The 20,706-nt window shown below is 33.7% G+C and overlaps 1 protein-coding gene across 1 annotated transcript in view; it reads left to right on the forward strand.

Annotated features, from left to right (window-relative positions):
- LOC149789004 (transmembrane protein 116-like) overlaps nucleotides 1–20,706 on the forward strand; it is a 107,211-nt gene that overhangs the window by 64,409 nt on the left and 22,096 nt on the right. The window contains exons 9-10 of the mRNA XM_089975160.1: nucleotides 2,080–2,169; nucleotides 13,530–13,581. Of these exons, the coding sequence (XP_089831286.1) occupies nucleotides 2,080–2,169; nucleotides 13,530–13,581 (142 nt within the window). The remainder of the gene's footprint in view (nucleotides 1–2,079; nucleotides 2,170–13,529; nucleotides 13,582–20,706) is intronic.

Raw genomic sequence — 20,706 nt, forward strand, 5'->3', positions numbered from 1 at the left:
TTTTTTAAAAAAATCCATGAAAAGCATTTCACTCATAGTTTGCAGAATTCTCTTTTTCTCTTTTTCTGCATTCAGCCCTGGAAAGTATTGTTTTTTTTCACAATTGGTATCAACATATGGCAAGAGTGACACCCCCTTGGTACATTGGTAATATCATGGAATGTGTTGTCTACTCAGATTTGTTTAACTTTTCGTTACCAAAGAAAATGTTTATTGGCTAGAAATGATTGCATTAGTTTGGTGTTTTATGGCACAGCAACACAAGTAGGTTATTTTTTAGTGCTGAGCATTTGACTTAGTTGGAAGTTGGGCATACTAACTGCTCAGTTAGGCTTATTTATGTTTCTGAGCAACAGGGGCTTGCCGGAAATGAGCAAATTAATTACACCACAGGGGCTTGCTGGAAATGAGCTAAATAATTACACCATAGGAGCTTGCTGGAAATGAGCTAAATAATTACTCCACAGAGGTTTTATGGAAATGAGCTAAATAATTACACCACAGGGGCTTGCGGGGGGAAATGAGCTAAATAATTACATTACAGGGGCTTGCTTGAAATGAGCTAAATAATTACACCACATGGGCTTGCGGGGGGGGGGGAGAATGAGCCAAATAATTACATTACAGGTGCTTGCTTGAAATGAGCTAAATGATTACACCACATGTACTTATTGGCAATGAGCTAATTAATTACACTACAGGGACTTGCTTGAAATGAGCTAAATAATTAAGCCACAGGGGTCTGCTGGAAATGAACTAAATAATTACACCAAAGGGTGTTGCCGGGCTAAATCATTACACTGTGGGGTTGCTGTAATTTAAATGAACTAAATAATTACATGATAGGAACTAGCTAGAAATAAGCTAAAAAACTACACCACAGTTATGCTTTTTTAAAAAAGGGAAATATTTTGTGATTTAGAGTAAATTCTTGAATGTGCATGGTGTAGGAATTGATTATACCATTAGAGAAAATATATGTGTTCTCTGGATTCTGTTGCTTTAATTCAGTGACAATCAAACACTTGTACCTTCCATCTGGGAATCAAGACTATTTGGTTTAAGATGCCAGATCTCTTTCATAACCTAATAAGACAACCAATACAGATTTGTTTTATTTATTTGGAATATTTAAGAGTAATACTTGGATCTATCAGAAATCATATGAAAAACTTAGTAAATTGATCTTCTCATTTGCAACAGTGTATACTGCAGTCCTATTAAAACATGCATAAATAATCCTTACGACCTTGACCTCAGGCCTTTTGACTACCACATTCCTCTGGCAATATGTGAAAAATCTGATGGCAATACATGCATGGAAACAAGATGTTGCATTGTAATACAGCTTTTAACATTTCATGTAAAAAATGAAAAATGATCAACCCAGTGATCTTGATCTTTTATTTCGGAGACTATTATCCAGAAGCATGAACCATGTATTCTGGTAAATCTGTTTAGAAATCTAATGCTTATCCTTATTCACATAAGGATCCCCTCCCACTAGGTATATATATATATATATATATATATATATATATATATATATATATATATATATATATATATATATATATATATATATATATATATATATAAAAAACTGACCACAGTGACCTTGACCTTTCACATTCTGACCTCTACCTCAGTATCAGCTTTTATATCTCATGGTAAACTTCATACATTTTGATGATCTTAGCTAATCCATGGCATTAATAGATAGTATCACCAGATCTAAATTCTTTAACCATGGACCTGATGTTGATGATGTTGAGTGACACAACTATGGTAATATTTACAGAATTGCTCCCTGTGAACTTGAACTTCATGGTCCTTGGCCTTCAGTGTGTAGGGATTTTCCTTTCCAATTGATACATTTGTGGGTAAAGTCGGATGATTATCTCCAGATGACAACAGAACATATCACCCATTACAAAACTTCAACCCAATGTTGATGCTGAACGTATGAATGGAGGGATGGATGTGGATAAACATTGTGTCAGACTGCTTTATTTCATCTTTTGGGACATTTGTTGTGGGCAGCACAAAATTAAAATTCTGTCTTGCACTCTATTTCAGATCACCAAGGATACTGATGGAAAAGCCTGGCATCTAGTTAGCAAGTTGCTGTTTATCATACCTTTGTCTACTGTCATTATTCTCAACTTGGTAAGGAACCGTTACTGTAAATGGTTATAAACAAAATCTGCCTCATGTTTATCCTATTTTGTATGTCTGACTATATATAATGTCATAATCTTGCTTATAGTTCAGGTTTTTATTTTTCTTACACGTAAATGATGGTGGATGTGAAAAGGTTTGTCATAAGGGTATGAATACATTTGTCATAAGGGTGAGAATACATTTGTCATAAGGGTGGGAATACATTTGTCATAATGGTGAGAATACATTCGTCATAAGGGTAAGAATACATTTGTCATAATGGTGAAAATACATTTGTCATACGGGTAAGAATACATTTGTCATAAGGGTGAAAACACATTTGTCATAAGGGTAAGAATACATTTGTCATAAGGTTGAGAATACATTTGTCATAAGGGTAAGAATACATTTGTCATAAGGGTAAGAATACATTTGTCATAAGGGTGAGAATACATTTGTCATAAGGGTGAGAATACATTTGTCATAAGGTTGAGAATACATTTGTCATAAGGGTTAGAATACATTTGTCATAAGGGTAAGAATACATTTGTCATAAGGTTGAGAATACATTTGTCATAAGGGTAAGAATACATTTGTCATAAGGGTTAGAATACATTTGTCATAAGGGTGAGAATACATTTGTCATAAGGGTTAGAATACATTTGTCATAAGGGTGAGAATACATTTGTCATAAGGGTAAGAATACATTTGTCATAAGGGTAAGAATACATTTGTCATAAGGGTGAAAATACATTTGTCATAAGGGTAAGAATACATTTGTCATAAGGGTGAAAATACATTTGTCATAAGGGTAAGAATACATTTGTCATAAGGTTGAGAATACATTTGTCATAAGGGTAATAATACATTTGTCATAAGGTTGAGAATACATTTGTCATAAGGTTGAGAATACATTTGTCATAAGGGTTAGAATACATTTGTCATAAGGGTGAGAATACATTTGTCATAAGGGTTAGTATACATTTGTCATAAGGGTGAAAATACATTTGTCATAAGGGTTAGAATACATTTGTCATAAGGGTAAGAATACATTTGTCATAAGGTTGAGAATACATTTGTCATAAGGGTGAGAATACATTTGTCATAAGGGTGAGAATACATTTGTGATAAGGGTAAGAATACATTTGTCATAAGGTTGAGAATACATTTGTCATAAGGGTAAGAATACATTTGTCATAAGGGTAAGAATACATTTGTCATAAGGGTGAGAATACATTTGTCATAAGGGTGAGAATACATTTGTCATAAGGTTGAGAATACATTTGTCATAAGGGTTAGAATACATTTGTCATAAGGGTAAGAATACATTTGTCATAAGGGTAAGAATACATTTGTCATAAGGTGGAGAATACATTTGTCATAAGGGTAAGAATACATTTGTCATAAGGGTTAGAATACATTTGTCATAAGGTTGAGAATACATTTGTCATAAGGGTAATAATACATTTGTCATAAGGTTGAGAATACATTTGTCATAAGGTTGAGAATACATTTGTCATAAGGGTTAGAATACATTTGTCATAAGGGTGAGAATACATTTGTCATAAGGGTTAGTATACATTTGTCATAAGGGTGAAAATACATTTGTCATAAGGGTTAGAATACATTTGTCATAAGGGTAAGAATACATTTGTCATAAGGTTGAGAATACATTTGTCATAAGGGTGAGAATACATTTGTCATAAGGGTGAGAATACATTTGTGATAAGGGTAAGAATACATTTGTCATAAGGTTGAGAATACATTTGTCATAAGGGTAAGAATACATTTGTCATAAGGGTAAGAATACATTTGTCATAAGGGTGAGAATACATTTGTCATAAGGGTGAGAATACATTTGTCATAAGGTTGAGAATACATTTGTCATAAGGGTTAGAATACATTTGTCATAAGGGTAAGAATACATTTGTCATAAGGGTAAGAATACATTTGTCATAAGGTGGAGAATACATTTGTCATAAGGGTAAGAATACATTTGTCATAAGGGTTAGAATACATTTGTCATAAGGGTGAGAATACATTTGTCATAAGGGTTAGAATACATTTGTCATAAGGGTGAGAATACATTTGTCATAAGGGTAAGAATACATTTGTCATAAGGGTGAAAATACATTTGTCATAAGGGTAAGAATACATTTGTCATAAGGTTGAGAATACATTTGTCATAAGGGTAAGAATACATTTGTGATAAGGGTAAGAATACATTTGTCATAAGGGTGAGAATACATTTGTCATAAGGGTAAAAATACATTTGTCATAAGGGTAAGAATACATTTGTCATAAGGGTAAGAATACATTTGTCATAAGGGTGGGAATACATTTGTCATAAGGGTGAGAATACATTTGTCATAAGGGTGAAAATACATTTGTCATAAGGTTGAGAATACATTTGTCATAAGGGTTAGAATACATTTGTCATAAGGGTGAGAATACATTTGTCATAAGGGTAAGAATACATTTGTCATAAGGGTGAGAATACATTTGTCATAAGGGTGAGAATACATTTGTCATAAGGGTTAGAATACATTTGTCATAAGGGTAAAAATACATTTGTCATAAGGGTGAGAATACATTTGTCATAAGGGTTAGAATACATTTGTCATAAGGGTGAGAATACATTTGTCATAAGGGTAAGAATACATTTGTCATAAGGGTTAGAATACATTTGTCATAAGGGTTAGAATACATTTGTCATAAGGGTGAAAATACATTTGTCATAAGCGTAAGAATACATTTGTCATAAGGGTAAGAATACATTTGTCATAAGGTTGAGAATACATTTGTCATAAGGGTAAGAATACATTTGTCATAAGGGTGAGAATACATTTGTGATAAGGGTAAGAATACATTTGTCATAAGGTTGAGAATACATTTGTCATAAGGGTAAGAATACATTTGTCATAAGGGTAAGAATACATTTGTCATAAGGGTGAGAATACATTTGTCATAAGGGTGAGAATACATTTGTCATAAGGGTGAGAATACATTTGTCATAAGGGTTAGAATACATTTGTCATAAGGGTAAGAATACATTTGTCATAAGGTGGAGAATACATTTGTCATAAGGGTAAGAATACATTTGTCATAAGGGTTAGAATACATTTGTCATAAGGGTGAGAATACATTTGTCATAAGGGTTAGAATACATTTGTCATAAGGGTGAGAATACATTTGTCATAAGGGTAAGAATACATTTGTCATAAGGGTAAGAATACATTTGTCATAAGGGTGAAAATACATTTGTCATAAGGGTAAGAATACATTTGTCATAAAGGTGAAAATACATTTGTCATAAGGGTAAGAATACATTTGTCATAAGGTTGAGAATACATTTGTCATAAGGGTAAGAATACATTTGTCATAAGGTTGAGAATACATTTGTCATAAGGTTGAGAATACATTTGTCATAAGGGTGAGAATACATTTGTCATAAGGGTGAGAATACATTTGTCATAAGGGTAAGAATACATTTGTCATAAGGGTAAGAATACATTTGTCATAAGGGTGAGAATACATTTGTCATAAGTGTTAGAATACATTTGTCATAAGGGTGAGAATACATTTGTCATAAGGGTAAGAATACATTTGTCATAAGGGTAAGAATACATTTGTCATAAGGGTTAGAATACATTTGTCATAAGGGTAAGAATACATTTGTCATAAGGGTAAGAATACATTTGTCATAAGGTTGAGAATACATTTGTCATAAGGGTGAGAATACATTTGTCATAAGGGTGAGAATACATTTGTGATAAGGGTAAGAATACATTTGTCATAAGGTTGAGAATACATTTGTCATAAGGGTAAGAATACATTTGTCATAAGGGTGAAAATACATTTGTCATAAGGGTAAGAATACATTTGTCATAAGGGTGAAAATACATTTGTCATAAGGGTAAGAATACATTTGTCATAAGGTTGAGAATACATTTGTCATAAGGGTGGGAATACATTTGTCATAAGGGCAAGAATACATTTGTCATAAGGGTGAGAATACATTTGTCATAAGGGTTAGAATACATTTGTCATAAGGGTAAGAATACATTTGTCATAAGGGTGAAAATACATTGTCATAAGGGTAAGAATACATTTGTCATAAGGTTGAGAATACATTTGTCATAAGGGTGGGAATACATTTGTCATAAGGGCAAGAATACATTTGTCATAAGGGTTAGAATACATTTGTCATAAGGGTTAGAATACATTTGTCATAAGGGTAAGAATACATTTGTCATAAGGTTGAGAATACATTTGTCATAAGGGTGAAAATACATTTGTCATAAGGGTAAGAATACATTTGTCATAAGGGTTAGAATACATTTGTCATAAGGCTGAGAATACATTTGTCATAAGGGTAAGAATACATTTGTCATAAGGTTGAGAATACATTTGTCATAAGGGTGGGAATACATTTGTCATAAGGGCAAGAATACGTTTGTCATAAAGGTGAGAATACATTTGTCATAAGGTTGAGAATACATTTGTCATAAGGGTAAGAATACATTTGTCATAAGGTTGAGAATACATTTGTCATAAGGGCAAGAATACATTTGTCATAAGGGCAAGAATACATTTGTCATAAGGGTGAGAATACATTTGTCATAAGGTTGAGAATACATTTGTCATAAGGGTAAGAATACATTTGTCATAAGGTTGAGAATACATTTGTCATAAGGGTGGGAATACATTTGTCATAAGGGTTAGAATACATTTGTCATAAGGGTAAGAATACATTTGTCATAAGGGTTAGAATACATTTGTCATAAGGGTTAGAATACATTTGTCATAAGGTTGAGAATACGTTTGTCATAAGGTTGAGAATACATTTGTCATAAGGGTTAGAATACATTTGTCATAAGGGTGAGAATACATTTGTCATAAGGGTGAGAATACATTTGTCATAAGGTTGAGAATACATTTGTCATAAGGGTGAGAATACATTTGTCATAAGGGTGAGAATACATTTGTGATAAGGGTAAGAATACATTTGTCATAAGGTTGAGAATACATTTGTCATAAGGGTAAGAATACTTTTGTCATAAGGGTGGGAATACATTTGTCATAAGGGTGAGAATACATTTGTCATAAGGGTGAGAATACATTTGTCATAAGGTTGAGAATACATTTGTGACAAGGGTAAGAATACATTTGTCATAAGGGTGGGAATACATTTGTCATAAGGGTTAGAATACATTTGTCATAAGGGTGAGAATACATTTGTCATAAGGGTTGGAAGTTTTAAAATAAAAAAATTATTACCACAGAATCAGTTGAAAATCAGATACAGCCATGGCCAAATGAAAATATGGATTTAGGATCTTATTTCAAATTCATTTGTGTCATTCATTTATCAGAATTCCTACACCCCCACCCCACCCTGTAGGCTAGGGGATGTAGAATAGACCCATTGAACCCTTATACATGTCTTAAGAAGTGAGTAATGTAGGCAACCTTTTTGCCCTGAGGTGTCTCCTCTTATGAAGTCCCAGCATTGAGGGTCTTGAAATTTTAAAAAGATTAAAGTTTATATCCAACTTTTAACCTTGTATCCCTGCTGCCACATCTTTATATTTTCAGAACAATTTTTTTTGGGTGGGTGGGTGGGCATCTAACTTAGTCAGCACTATGTACTATCATTGACCTAAATGTTTGGACATTAAAAAATGTACTTTTTCTCTGTTCAGATATTGCATGTACTGATGAAAATTATCATTTGTCCCAAATATTTTGTCCAGAAAATTACTATCATTTTTGTCAGGATTGTATATCAATGCACCTGTCAAGTTCAGTGCTGTTGAAAAGTTGTCTGGTCAAACTGGGTTGCAAACTAGGTTGCATTTCATCCTTGCTTGCAAGTAAAGAACACTTTCATGTAGATGTTTGTTTCTTTTACAAATAGAATTATGGATGCTTGTTTCTGGTGTGTGTTTTTTTTTTTTTTTTTTAATTGTGTTAGCAACTTCATCATGTGCATGTACTACAACTGGTGAAAAGAGTGAACAGTACCAGCCATAAATGATATAATTACTTTAATTTCTTTAAACTCTGGACAAGTTCCAAAACTTTAGCAGATATTAATATTACTTATAGTAACAAAATCAGTTTATTGCAACCCAGGAAGTCTCAGTCATCACTAGATATGACCAATATTATAACTTCAATCATAGCAGTTAATGGAGGTTGAACAGCAACGAGAACAAATTTCTAACTTCTTAAGGTGCTTTTATTATTGATTTAGACTGTTGCTTTTCTGTTAATGTTCATTATATTTCTCATGAAATAACTTGAGTTTTTTCATAATGAACAAATTGTCAACCACGCTTGAACAGACAGGCGCACACACGAATTTCCTTGATGATTATTTTAATTTTATTTCCTTGAATGGTTGGAAATTTTAGAGTATACAGTTTGGAAAAATATCGATGTTAGACACACTATGCATGTATAGGACATGTGTGGCTCTCACCTATCTGCCTGTCTGTCTGTATGTATGTCTGTCTCATTTCTTCTGGTGCATAGGTATGTATATCCTCGAATGAATTTGTGTTCGCATACGTATATTACATAAACATACTTCTGGTTAAAAACGAGTATAAAATGATGCTAAGTTAGAAAGAGTGACTGATAGATAAAGGCAACAAATATGAATATTTGTGAGTATCCATTTATTACTGATTTGTAGAGCATGTTCTTACAAGCAATCTCTTTTTTAAATCATACTGTTTGCAATTTCACATCCAATCATGTGGATCAATATAGATTTAAAAGGCGAACCAAAGTAATAGAACGGAATCTGTGAAATAATTGGATCTTTAAAACATACATATTTGATGCAAGGAAAGTTAAACAGAATTAAACTAATTTTAAGAAGGCTGTTCTAGATGAGTTTGCAAATGGCAATTTGAAATACAAATGCATTGTCTAAAGACCCCAGCAAATTTGAGAGTTATTACATGTCAGCATAAGCAAAGAAAAATCATGCTGAAAGTTATTGCATGCACTATCCGATATTTGATGTTTCAAAAGTCAAAAAGAAAATGAAATAAATAAAAACGTCTTTGGGCATATAATTTAATCTGAATATTGTACGATATTTAAACCCAGATATGAATAGATATTCCGTAAGCATTAATTACACCCCTTTATTGTTATGATAACTAATGTAATTATTGCTTTGTTAAGTTCCTCTGAATACGTTAAAATACTGTGTTCCTATTTTTATATATAAAATTTCTGGTTTAAAATAGTCTGCATTACAAATCAGCTGACATATCAAATTTATGTTATAATTTTCTTATCAAACTTGTGTTATAACTTTCTTAACTCGTGTTATAAACAAATTATTAGCCTTGCGAAAGTAAATGAGAAAGAAGGATATATCAACATATGAAGAATGCAAATTGTTGAGATTGTTTTAGTTAAAGTTATATAACCAAAAATGTGCAATAAATGTTTTAAATCGGAGAGCAAAGTGAAATGTTCCTACAAATATATCTGAAATTATGGATAATGAATTTATATTATCAGATATGGACAGTGTATTTAATTTTATTATTTGATATCATTTAAGTATGGAAAGTAATATTATTTTATTATCTGATATAATTAAGTATGGACACTGACTCTAATTATCTGATTTAATGTCTATAATTATTATCTTAGTATGAACAAAAGATGTTTGACATATATAATTGATTCATTGGTTTAACCATAATGATCTGTAGTACAGCTAAGATTCCTTCCTTTGTTGACTTTATGTTTCGCTAACCAAGTGTAGAACGGTGAACTATCTGGAACTGGAAATTTTTTGTGGGTATGCGCATTGGAGCTAAGGGAGGTAATTTTAAGTGCTACGATCAGTAACTCTGTTGCAACCGTGAAACCCCTATAATATGGGATGGCAACTTTATAGGGTCAAAGCTGTTCACATATGGGCATTGCTATCTCTTGACAGACACAGTAAGGGCCATCATATTGTGTACACAGCATATTTTTAAAATGAGATACCCTCAGGCCCCATTGACATGGTCTAACTGTGTACATCATTATGTCTTTATTAAACATCAGATGCCCCAGGAACCATAGTTATGGTCTTACAGTGCACATGAGTATGTCTTAAACATCAGATACCTTAGGCTCCATAGTCATGGTCATACAGCATACATCAGTATGTCTTAACATCAGATTCCCCAGGTGTCATAGTCATGGTCTTACAGTATACATCAGTATGTCTTAAATCATCAGATTCCCCAGGTGTCATAGTCATGGTCTTACAGTATACATCAGTATGTCTTAAATCATCAGATTCCCCAGGTGTCATAGTCATGGTCTTACAGTATACATCAGTATGTCTTAAATCATCAGATTCCCCAGGTGTCATAGTCATGGTCTTACAGTATGCATCAGTATGTCTTAACATCAGATTCCCCAGGCGTCATAGTCATGGTCTTACAGTATACATCAGTATGTCTTAAATCATCAGATTCCCCAGGTGTCATAGTCATGGTCTTACAGTATACATCAGTATGTCTTAAATCATCAGATTCCCCAGGTGTCATAGTCATGGTCTTACAGTATACATCAGTATGTCTTAACATCAGATTCCCCAGGCGTCATAGTCATGGTCTTACAGTATACATCAGTATGTCTTAAATCATCAGATGCCCCAGGTGTCATAGTCATGGTCTTACAGTATACATCAGTATGTCTTAAATCATCAGATACCTTAGGCTATATGGTCATGGTTGTATCCAGGGCCAATAGCTATGGTATTTCTGTACATGAGCATATCTTTAAATATCAGATGGCCCTTGCCCCATTGTCTTGGTTTTACTCTGTAAATTAGTATATCTTTGAATATCAGATGCCTCAGGCCAGTGCTAAAAAAGTCTGATAACCTGATGCCCGGAGCCCATCTAATTTCTGATTGGACCTTGTCAAGTATTCAAAGAGAGGAGCCTGTCTGGCTTCTTGAAAAAAAATAATCCGATTTGCTATCCTTTGGGCCATTTAAATATTGACAATTAAAAGGCAGAAAGGTCAGGTAAAAGAAAGCATTTCATTTATTACTTTATTGGCTGACAATATTTAGTGAGATGTGTTTGAAGACTGCAGTGGGTGAGCCCATTGTGCTAATTTGCATTGGTATGATCAGGACATGGAACAACCCAATATAGGTAGATCAAAGAGAAGCTAGATACGTGTAGGTTAACAAAATTTATTACATATCATTGCTATCAATGAGAATGTTTAAGCCATATGTATTATAGATTTTTGACAAGTTTTTGAACAGCAACAATGTTTCTTTTAAGTCGGAAGCATGATCATTTGAGTTGTCAGAATATGATTTGTTTTTTAAACTGATTTAGGGAACAATTAGCTATCAGCAAAGTGCAATAAAAATAAGTTCAGAACTCCTGGTCAACAGTATTTTACCAGCCAAAGATATATTGGGGTGGGGACAATTAATTCTTTGTACATAATGCTAACATATCGACATATGCTGACTCAGTTCTGACAAGGATTCACTAAGAGAATCCAGCAGAGAAGTTTGAACACCAGGACCATCCAGTCCCTAGTAAGTGTACTGATGAACACTAATGGCACTTTCATTACCTTCAAACCCTTCTATTGAACCCAACTGAATTTATATTTGAATTGTGACAAATAATATTAAAAAGGGGAAATTTTGAACATATGGAAATTTAAGTCTGGGCTTGTGGAATTTCATTCAGGGCACGTGATTTTTTTTTAAGTCACCAGCCCAGGCCCTGTGTCTAAAAACAATTTCTTTGAGCAGTGCCCCAGGCCCCATTAGTCATGGTCTTACCCAGGTGTCCATAGTTGTGGTCTTACCCAGGTCCCCATAGTTGTGGTCTTACCCAGGTCCCCATAGTTGTGGTCTTATCCAGGTCCTGTAGTCATGATCTTACCCTAAGGTCCCATAGTCATGGGCCTAATGTTACAGCAGAACAAAATTTGTTTAGTTTTTATGCTCAGACAGTTTTGTTTCTTTTATGACAGTTTTCAAATATATGCTGATATATTTTTCTTGAAAACAAGCATCCATTTACAAAATTAGCTGATCATGACATTCAGCCAAACTAAGGAGCACAATGTGAAATGGTGCTAACTATTATAATGTCTCTATTTGTCAGCTTATTATATTATCAGGCATCAACTATTGGATGTACATGTATTTTTAGGAATCAACTATTTTATGTACAAGTATTGTCAGGCATCAACTATTGGATGTACAAGTATTGTCAGATGTTAACTATCAGATGTACAAGTATTGTCAGGCATCAACTATTGGATGTACAAGTATTGTCAGGCATCAACTTTTGGATGTACAAGTATTGTCAGGCATCAACTGTTGGAGTGACAAGTATTGTCAGATGTTAACTATCAGATGTATGAGTATTGTCAGGCATCAACTGTTGGATGTACAAGTATTGTCAGGCATCATCTGTTGGAGTGACAAGTATTGTCAGATGTTAATTATCAGATGTATGAGTATTGTCAGGCATCAACGTTCGGATGTACAAGTATTGTCAGGCATCACCTGGAGTGACAAGTATTGTCAGATGTTAACTATCAGATGTACAAGTATAGTCAGGCATCAACTATTAGATGTACATGTATTGTCAGGCCTCAACTTTTGGATGTACAAGTATTGTCAGGCATCAACTATTGGATGTACAGGTAATGTCAGGCATCAACTTTTGGATGTACAAGTATTGCCAGGCATCAACTATTGGATGTTCGAGAGTCTGAATCAATATTTTTCTTTTTTCCACTAATTGATAGTCAAATAACTTGTTATAAGAACTGAATTTCATTTATGATGGTAGCAGTCAATTGTAAATGTTTAAAAGCTGACTTTATTTAGTCAGTTTAAATCAGCTTGTCTTCTTCCTAAAAACTTTCCATTCATTTTCTTTCTTGTTAGCAGTTTTAAATTTTTTGTGTGAAAAATTACATTTTCATAATGAGTTGTGAATTGGGAAGTAATTACAGACTGTATATTCTTGCTTAATGTTGAATCCAACTATAAGCTGCATAGACCTAGATCTTACAGCATATGCACTGGAAGATCAGGGTCTGTGTTGCTTGGACTTGACTGATAACCAAGTATGTACAGCAGTAGAAATACTGCTGTTAGGGTCTTTGTAGCTTGTAGCAACCACCAAATCCATGAAATTTTTTACATGAAAAATAGTAAATTCACATTGACGAGAAAAAATGCAGAATATGTACAAATTTGACTTCTCTTGTAATCCTTTTGAAATCATTGAATATACAAATCTTTATGAACCAAAATAAGAGATATATATCTTTTACAGGTTTTTTTAATCCTGATCAGACAGGTGTTGAAGCGTCAATTGAAATCTCAAGGTACATTTTTTAAAGAATAACTGTTAGCTTCATTTAAACTTATTTTCATCAAAGTGATTCAGGAAAAAGGCTTTTTCTGTATTTTAACATATTCAAGTATTTTGTATGACTTTGTAGCTCATCAAGACAAATGACTAAGTGATCTTTTGGTATAGTCATTCATCTCTGATGTGTTGTCCATTCACAGTTGTTATTTACAGCTTCTCACAAACAGCCTGACCATTTTTATTTGATTGTACAGTGAGAATTCTGGCATCAAGGCCTTTCAGATTTGTTCAGTTATTGTCAATCCATTGTCCCAAATGGCCAATGTTACTGAAAATAGGCCTTTAAATGACTAATTCAGAAATAAACAAGACACTAAAAAGAATATGTCTGACCAAATTTGACAAAAAGCATCCAGGCAAGAATCTTTGCAAGTGACAGTTCCAATATGATAACCGATCTACATATTGGTGGTTCAGTCAGATATTTCATTGTTTTGTCCTAGCAGCATCTATTGGATTTCATGAGTTTTCTCCCTTATTATGTAATGCCAACTAACTGATATGTAACAACAGTGTATTGTACATTAGCTGAAAATGTTGGAGGCAGTTGACTTCAAAAGGATACTTTGTAAAGTTTAACATCAAAAGTATGACATTGTACCAGAGAGAAGCCATTACAGGTGTATTTGAGGAAAAAGATGTATTTGTGCAAACTCTGATTGGCTGTGAAAAATTGCTTATTTATGAGTCTATTCCACTTGTGTACTTCCCTTGTCTTGGTCATGAAAAAACTGTCTTCAGATTTGAACAACTTGATTTTGATTGGATTTGGTGTTTAGATCTGCATCCAGCGAAATTCACAGACCCAAAACATTGAAATATCTGATTGGTCTGCCAATGTGTAAATAGGTTAACATATTGGAACCTTGGCTATTGAAGGTGTCAGGCATGAATGTTTTTTTCCGATTTGTTCAATTGGTGCTTTTCCAACATCAAATATGGTCAGTGTTACTAAAAAAAGCAAAATCTTGAAGCAGCTTCTCATAAACTGCTGAAAAGAAATTGACCAAATTTGACAGAAAGCATTTTGGCCTTGAGAAAAAAAACAGAACTTTAAACAACTTCTTCTCTGAAACTGCTCAGAAGAATTCGACCAAATTTGACCAAAAATATTCTAATATTATGAACTTTCAGATTGATACAAATGGTACTGATTATGCTCAGATATGGTCATTATTATTTAAAGACCATTCAGAAGTATGTCACTAGTTTGACCAAAAGAATGCTGTCTTGAAGTGCTTTAAAGTTTTTACAAATGATGCCAATTTGTCATCATGTATGGCTGTTGTTTCTACATTTAATAACTTCTATGAAATCACAGAACAGAATTTAACCAAAGTTGACAGAAATGTTTCAGTCTTTAAGGCCTTTTAGGCTAGTACAGCTGATGCCAATCCATCATTAAATATGACAACTGATTACTAAAACTAGAAAAACATTTACATAACTGTATCATGCTTAAACACTGAAGAAAACCAACTTAGATACAAAGTAACCCAGTATAAGACCTTTTATTTTTAGACCAGTGATCCTGATGTACCATCACATTTGGATGAAAAAACTTGAAACAGTTACAGTCAACAGCACTGACATTATTTTAATACAGAAAGCATCCTTTAGATCCAGATTTCTTGTCCAAGTGCCCTTGCATTTGGCTATTTGGCTGTTGGCTATTTGGCTATTGGCATTTGGCTATTAGACAGATGTCAGCCAGGTTAGCTACCTCAGAACCACTTGCATCTGTTGCTAAAAGGCTGAGCATATAATGTTATGATGTCCATCAGTCTGTCCATTGATTCATTTGTTTGTATATTTCCTTTTTTATTTCTGTACAATAACTCAAAGTTCTCCACTATTTGATGTTGCCAGACTGTAAAGGAGCTTGCATTTGGGGTAAAGAAGAAGCCTGTTGATTTCAGGTTCAAAGGTTAAAGTCAATGTAACTGAAAGAAGAAAAATTGTTCCATCAGTTTTATTAAGTACATGTTGAAATACTAGTAAATTTAATATATGTACCTATAATGTTGATTTCTCACCCAAAATGGGGATGATTCCCTAAGATAAACATTTGACCATTCTCCTGATTTTGCCAATCTTTTGGTTTATATACCTCATGAAATCCTGTAGAATTCTGTATGAATTTTGCAGAAAACCACCACCGAAAATCTACCACCCACTATGGAATATATTCAAGAAAATAAGAATATTCAATGAAGAAGAACGTAAATTTTATGGTGACAGAATAAAAATTCATTCAATAATAATTACTTTACATGGAATGCAATTTCATTGTGGAGAAATATAAAAATAAAGTCTTATACATAACTTCAGAAATTTTGGAAGTGCTAATCAAAACTAGTCATGACCCGGAAGTGAACCCTAGCAAGGTCACCACATGAGGTCAAACACTGCATTAGACTAAGAAGCAACAGCAGGGAAAACAACTGCCAACTGCAGACTCAAAACAATAAACAGTAAGAAAATTATATAATAGATACAGGTATTTATAACACTAGAGTCAGTTGCATTCACTGCCAACGAATTTCATTGATGATTGTTCTTAAAAACAAGTTCATCACACATCAACGGGACCCCCCCCATAGATGTAACACTGCTGTAAACATGCTAAATCCTCACATTATCACAATAACAATAGGTTAACTTTGTAGACCTGGACCAAACATTGTAGATGGCTTGCTTTTCATGTAAGGAAGAAGTCTAATGATTTTAGCATCAAAAGGTCAAAGGTCACTGTGACTGAAGAAGAAAGTGATTTATGCACAGTAACTTTTGTTGTATATCACAAACATAGACTAAACTTTGTGGATAGCTTGCATTTTGAGTATGGTAGAAGAGAATTGATTTTGGAGTCAAAAGATCCACAGTCACTGTCACTGTGGCTGAAAAATGGTTTCTGCACATAATGTTCAGTAAATGCAGGCCACATATTTTCACCAGAGTTTGTGGATAACTTACATTTTGGGGAAGAGGCTTTTGATTCTGGGATCAAAAGGTCAGAGGATGAGGTCACTGACTGAAAGAAAAGAATATGATTACAATATAATAACTTTAGTTCCAAATCATGTATCTGGATCAGAATATGTGGAGGGCTTGAATAAAAGCTGTGGAGGAGGCCTATTGATTTGCAAGTCATAAGTTAAAGGTCAAGGTCATATTGACTCCAAAAAAAATGTGTTTTGCACAAGAACTGTAAGTTCATTGACCAAAATGTTTAGGATGCTTGCACTTAGCGTAATAAAGAATTCTATCAATTTTGGGGTAGAAAGGTCAAAGATCATGGTCATGGGAAGTCTAGTAAGAAAATTATGTTTTCACCATAGTATGTTTATTAAATATGGATTGTGTGTATAATATACCATTAAAAGTGCCCTTGTTTATTTTGTAAATTATATTTCAGTGTGGTATTTGTACATTCTGCTATAAGGAGTTTCATTTCTTTGTGATTATTAATGAAATTTTGCGAGGAACAGGCTGCCTCATAAACTTAAGATTGGTTGTGTGTTTGCTCTATTGCTTTCATATCATACTACCATGGTTTAATGATTTTAATGCCCTGTTTGTTAGGGATATTTCCCTCCTTCATCCTTCATTAGCCCATTTGTGTTTCTTTAGCTCTACTGGTTATACCCCAAAGGAGTTTATTGCATGTTACATTGCCCATCCATCTGTTAGCACACAAGTTTGTTATTGCTACTCCTAAACTGCATGGAGGATTGCCATGAAACGTTTAGCTCACATCCATCCCATGATTAAGTTCATCCTAAACAAAAATGGTGCTGCTTGGACAACAGTGGTCATCTTTAAAATCTTGTTCCTCCAGAATAGATGGTCATGTCAACATCAGGTTTTGCTAAAAGATTTATCATGATGTCTAGTTGGTCATACATGAAAACGGCGATGATCCAGTATAGCAGTCATGACAGTCAACATGAAAATGGTAATGATCCAGTATAGCAGTCATGACAGTCAACATGAAAATGGTAATGATCCAGTATAGCAGTCATGACAGTCAACATGAAAATGCTGTTATTGCTACTCCTGAATGGAAAGTCATATTGACCAAAAGACTTTTTATAATGTTTAGTTGATTCTAAATGATAATGGTACCGATCTGATGGCTAATGTGACTGCCAAAACTGCCATCTTGAAAATCTTCTTACTGCTACTCTCCCAAATGGAAGGACATATCAGCATGGGTTTTTCACTGAAATACTTCTTATGAAGTCTGCTTGTTCCTAAATTAAAATGGTTCTAATCTGAAGTTGAATATGGTCACCACATCAGCCATTTTTAAAATCTTGTTACACTACTCTGCCTGGATGAAAAGTTATATTCTTATGATGTCTAGTTGATCTTAATATGAAAATGGAACCTGTCAGATATCAAACAATACCACCACATTGGCTATGTTGAAAATCGTGTTATCACTATTTCTCCTGAATGAATGGTGATATCAGGATGGAATTTTCACTGAAAAAGTATGATGTCTAGTTGTTCATATATGAAAATGGTGCCTATCTGACCTCCAATATGGCCACCACAATGGCCATCTTGAAGACATTATTATTGCTATTTTTAGATGGCTGGTCATATTGATGTTGTTCTTTTATCAAAAGATATTTTATGATGTTTGGTTGGTTCTAAATGAAAATGGTGTGCATCTGATATCCTGTATGACCACTGTGGCAGCCATCTTGAAAATCTTGTTATTGTTACTCTTTCAAAACAAAAATTTATATAAACATGAGGTTTTCATCTGAAGACTTCTTATCTTGTTGGTCCTAAATTAAAATGGTAAAGATCTTGTGATTGCTGTTCTCTCTTAAATGGAAGGTCATTTGGACATGTTTCCATTAGAAGAGTCCTTATGGTGTCTAGTTGGTCCTAAATGAAAATGATGCAGCTGACCCTCAGTGGTAGCCATCTTAGAAATGTTATCTCTACTCCTCCCAAAAAGATGGTTATATCAACATGGCTTTTCATCAGTAGTCTTCTTATAATACCTAGTTGATCCTAAATGAAAATGGTGCCAATCATATACCAATATAGCTGCCACAAGCCTTAGGGTTGTCATGAAAATCTTGCTGGCAATAATGTCGCTCAGTGGGACTCTTGTTTTTCTTTTCTGTTTCCACTGCTACGGTGAAGGAACATAAAAATGGTCTCTGTCCATGTCTGCATTTCTTATGAACAATCTAGCAGACATGTTTAGTTTTAGATTTGAGCTACATTATTTTGCCTTAAATCTCCATCACAACACCAGCTTTGAAAAGTTTCATGATAAGAACATTCTGTGCATCTTTCATAAGTTATGTCCCTTGATCATCTTAGACTCTTCCCTTCCTCTCCCCATCTGGCTCTGGGATGTAGACTCTTTTCTTTAGTAATGGTTTCATTCTACCTACCATAATAATTCTTTAGCAGTTATTTGCATTTAATTAATGTGAAAAAATAGAAGCCTACCTTTTAATTTTGAGAAAGAAAAAAATTCTTTTAACTTTCATTCCTCTACATGACACTTGTGCATATGAGAAAACTACAGTTGACTCTGGAGAAAAAGATAGCCAAAGGGACACCAAAATTATGTAATTTTATCCAGAGTGGTTGTAGAATTTATATATTAAAGAAATGTGTGATGTACATCATTAATACTTAACATTTTGTTGTATGTGATATCGCTATATTCAGAGCTTACTGTGTGAATTGCATGCTTCTCTTGTTTGGTGTTATAGATTTGCCCAATGATTCCATGATTCTCTTGGCTTGCATTATACACTGACTAGTTAATAATTCTCTTGTTTTGCATTAGACTTTGTCTCTTCCATGATTCTCTTGGTTTGCATTATACACTGACTAGTTAATGATTCTCTTGTTTTGTATTATATGTTGGCACATCCATGATTCTCATGTTTTGCAGTATACACAGACTAGTCCATGAATCTCTTGTATTTCATTTTATATTGATCAATCCATGATTCTCTTGCTTTGCATAATACATTGACCAGTCCATGATTCTCTTGTTTGCATTATACATTGACCAGTCCATGATTTTCTTGTTTTGCATTATACATTTATCAGTCCATGATTCTCTTGTTTGCATTAATACATTGACCAGTCCATGATTTTCTTGTTTTGCATAATACATTGACCAGTCCATGATTCTTTTGTTTGCATTATACATTGACCAGTCTATGATTTTCTTGTTTTGCATAATACATTGACCAGTCCATGATTCTCTTGTTTGCATTAATACATTGACCAGTCCATGATTCTTTTGTTTGCATTATACATTGACCAGTCTATGATTTTCTTGTTTTGCATAATACATTGACCAGTCCATGATTCTCTTGTTTGCATTAATACATTGACCAGTCCATGATTCTCTTGTTTGCATTATACATTGACCAGTCCATGATTCTCTTGTTTGCATTATACATTGACCAGTCCATGATTTTCTTGTTTTGCATTATACATTTATCAGTCCATGATTCTCTTGTTTGCATAATACATTGACCAGTCCATGATTCTCTTGTTTGCATTATACATTGACTAGTCCATGATTTTCTTGTTTTGCATTATACATTGACCAGTCCATGATTCTCTTGTTTGCATTATACATTTGTCAGTCCATGATTGTCTTGTTTGCATGATACATTGACCAGTCCATGATTCTCTTGTTTGCATTATACATTGACCAGTCCATGATTCTCTTGTTTGCATTAATACATTGACCAGTCCATGATTCTTTTGTTTGCATTATACATTGACCAGTCTATGATTTTCTTGTTTTGCATAATACATTGACCAGTCCATGATTCTCTTGTTTGCATTAATACATTGACCAGTCCATGATTCTCTTGTTTGCATTATACATTGACCAGTCCATGATTCTCTTGTTTGCATTATACATTGACCAGTCCATGATTTTCTTGTTTTGCATTATACATTTATCAGTCCATGATTCTCTTGTTTGCATAATACATTGACCAGTCCATGATTCTCTTGTTTGCATTATACATTGACCAGTTCATGATTTTCTTGTTTTGCATTATACATT

The sequence above is a fragment of the Sinohyriopsis cumingii genome, chromosome 11, assembly GCF_028554795.1.
Source record: "Sinohyriopsis cumingii isolate HCF-2022 chromosome 11, ASM2855479v2, whole genome shotgun sequence".
Classification (NCBI taxonomy): Eukaryota; Metazoa; Mollusca; class Bivalvia; order Unionida; family Unionidae; genus Sinohyriopsis; species Sinohyriopsis cumingii.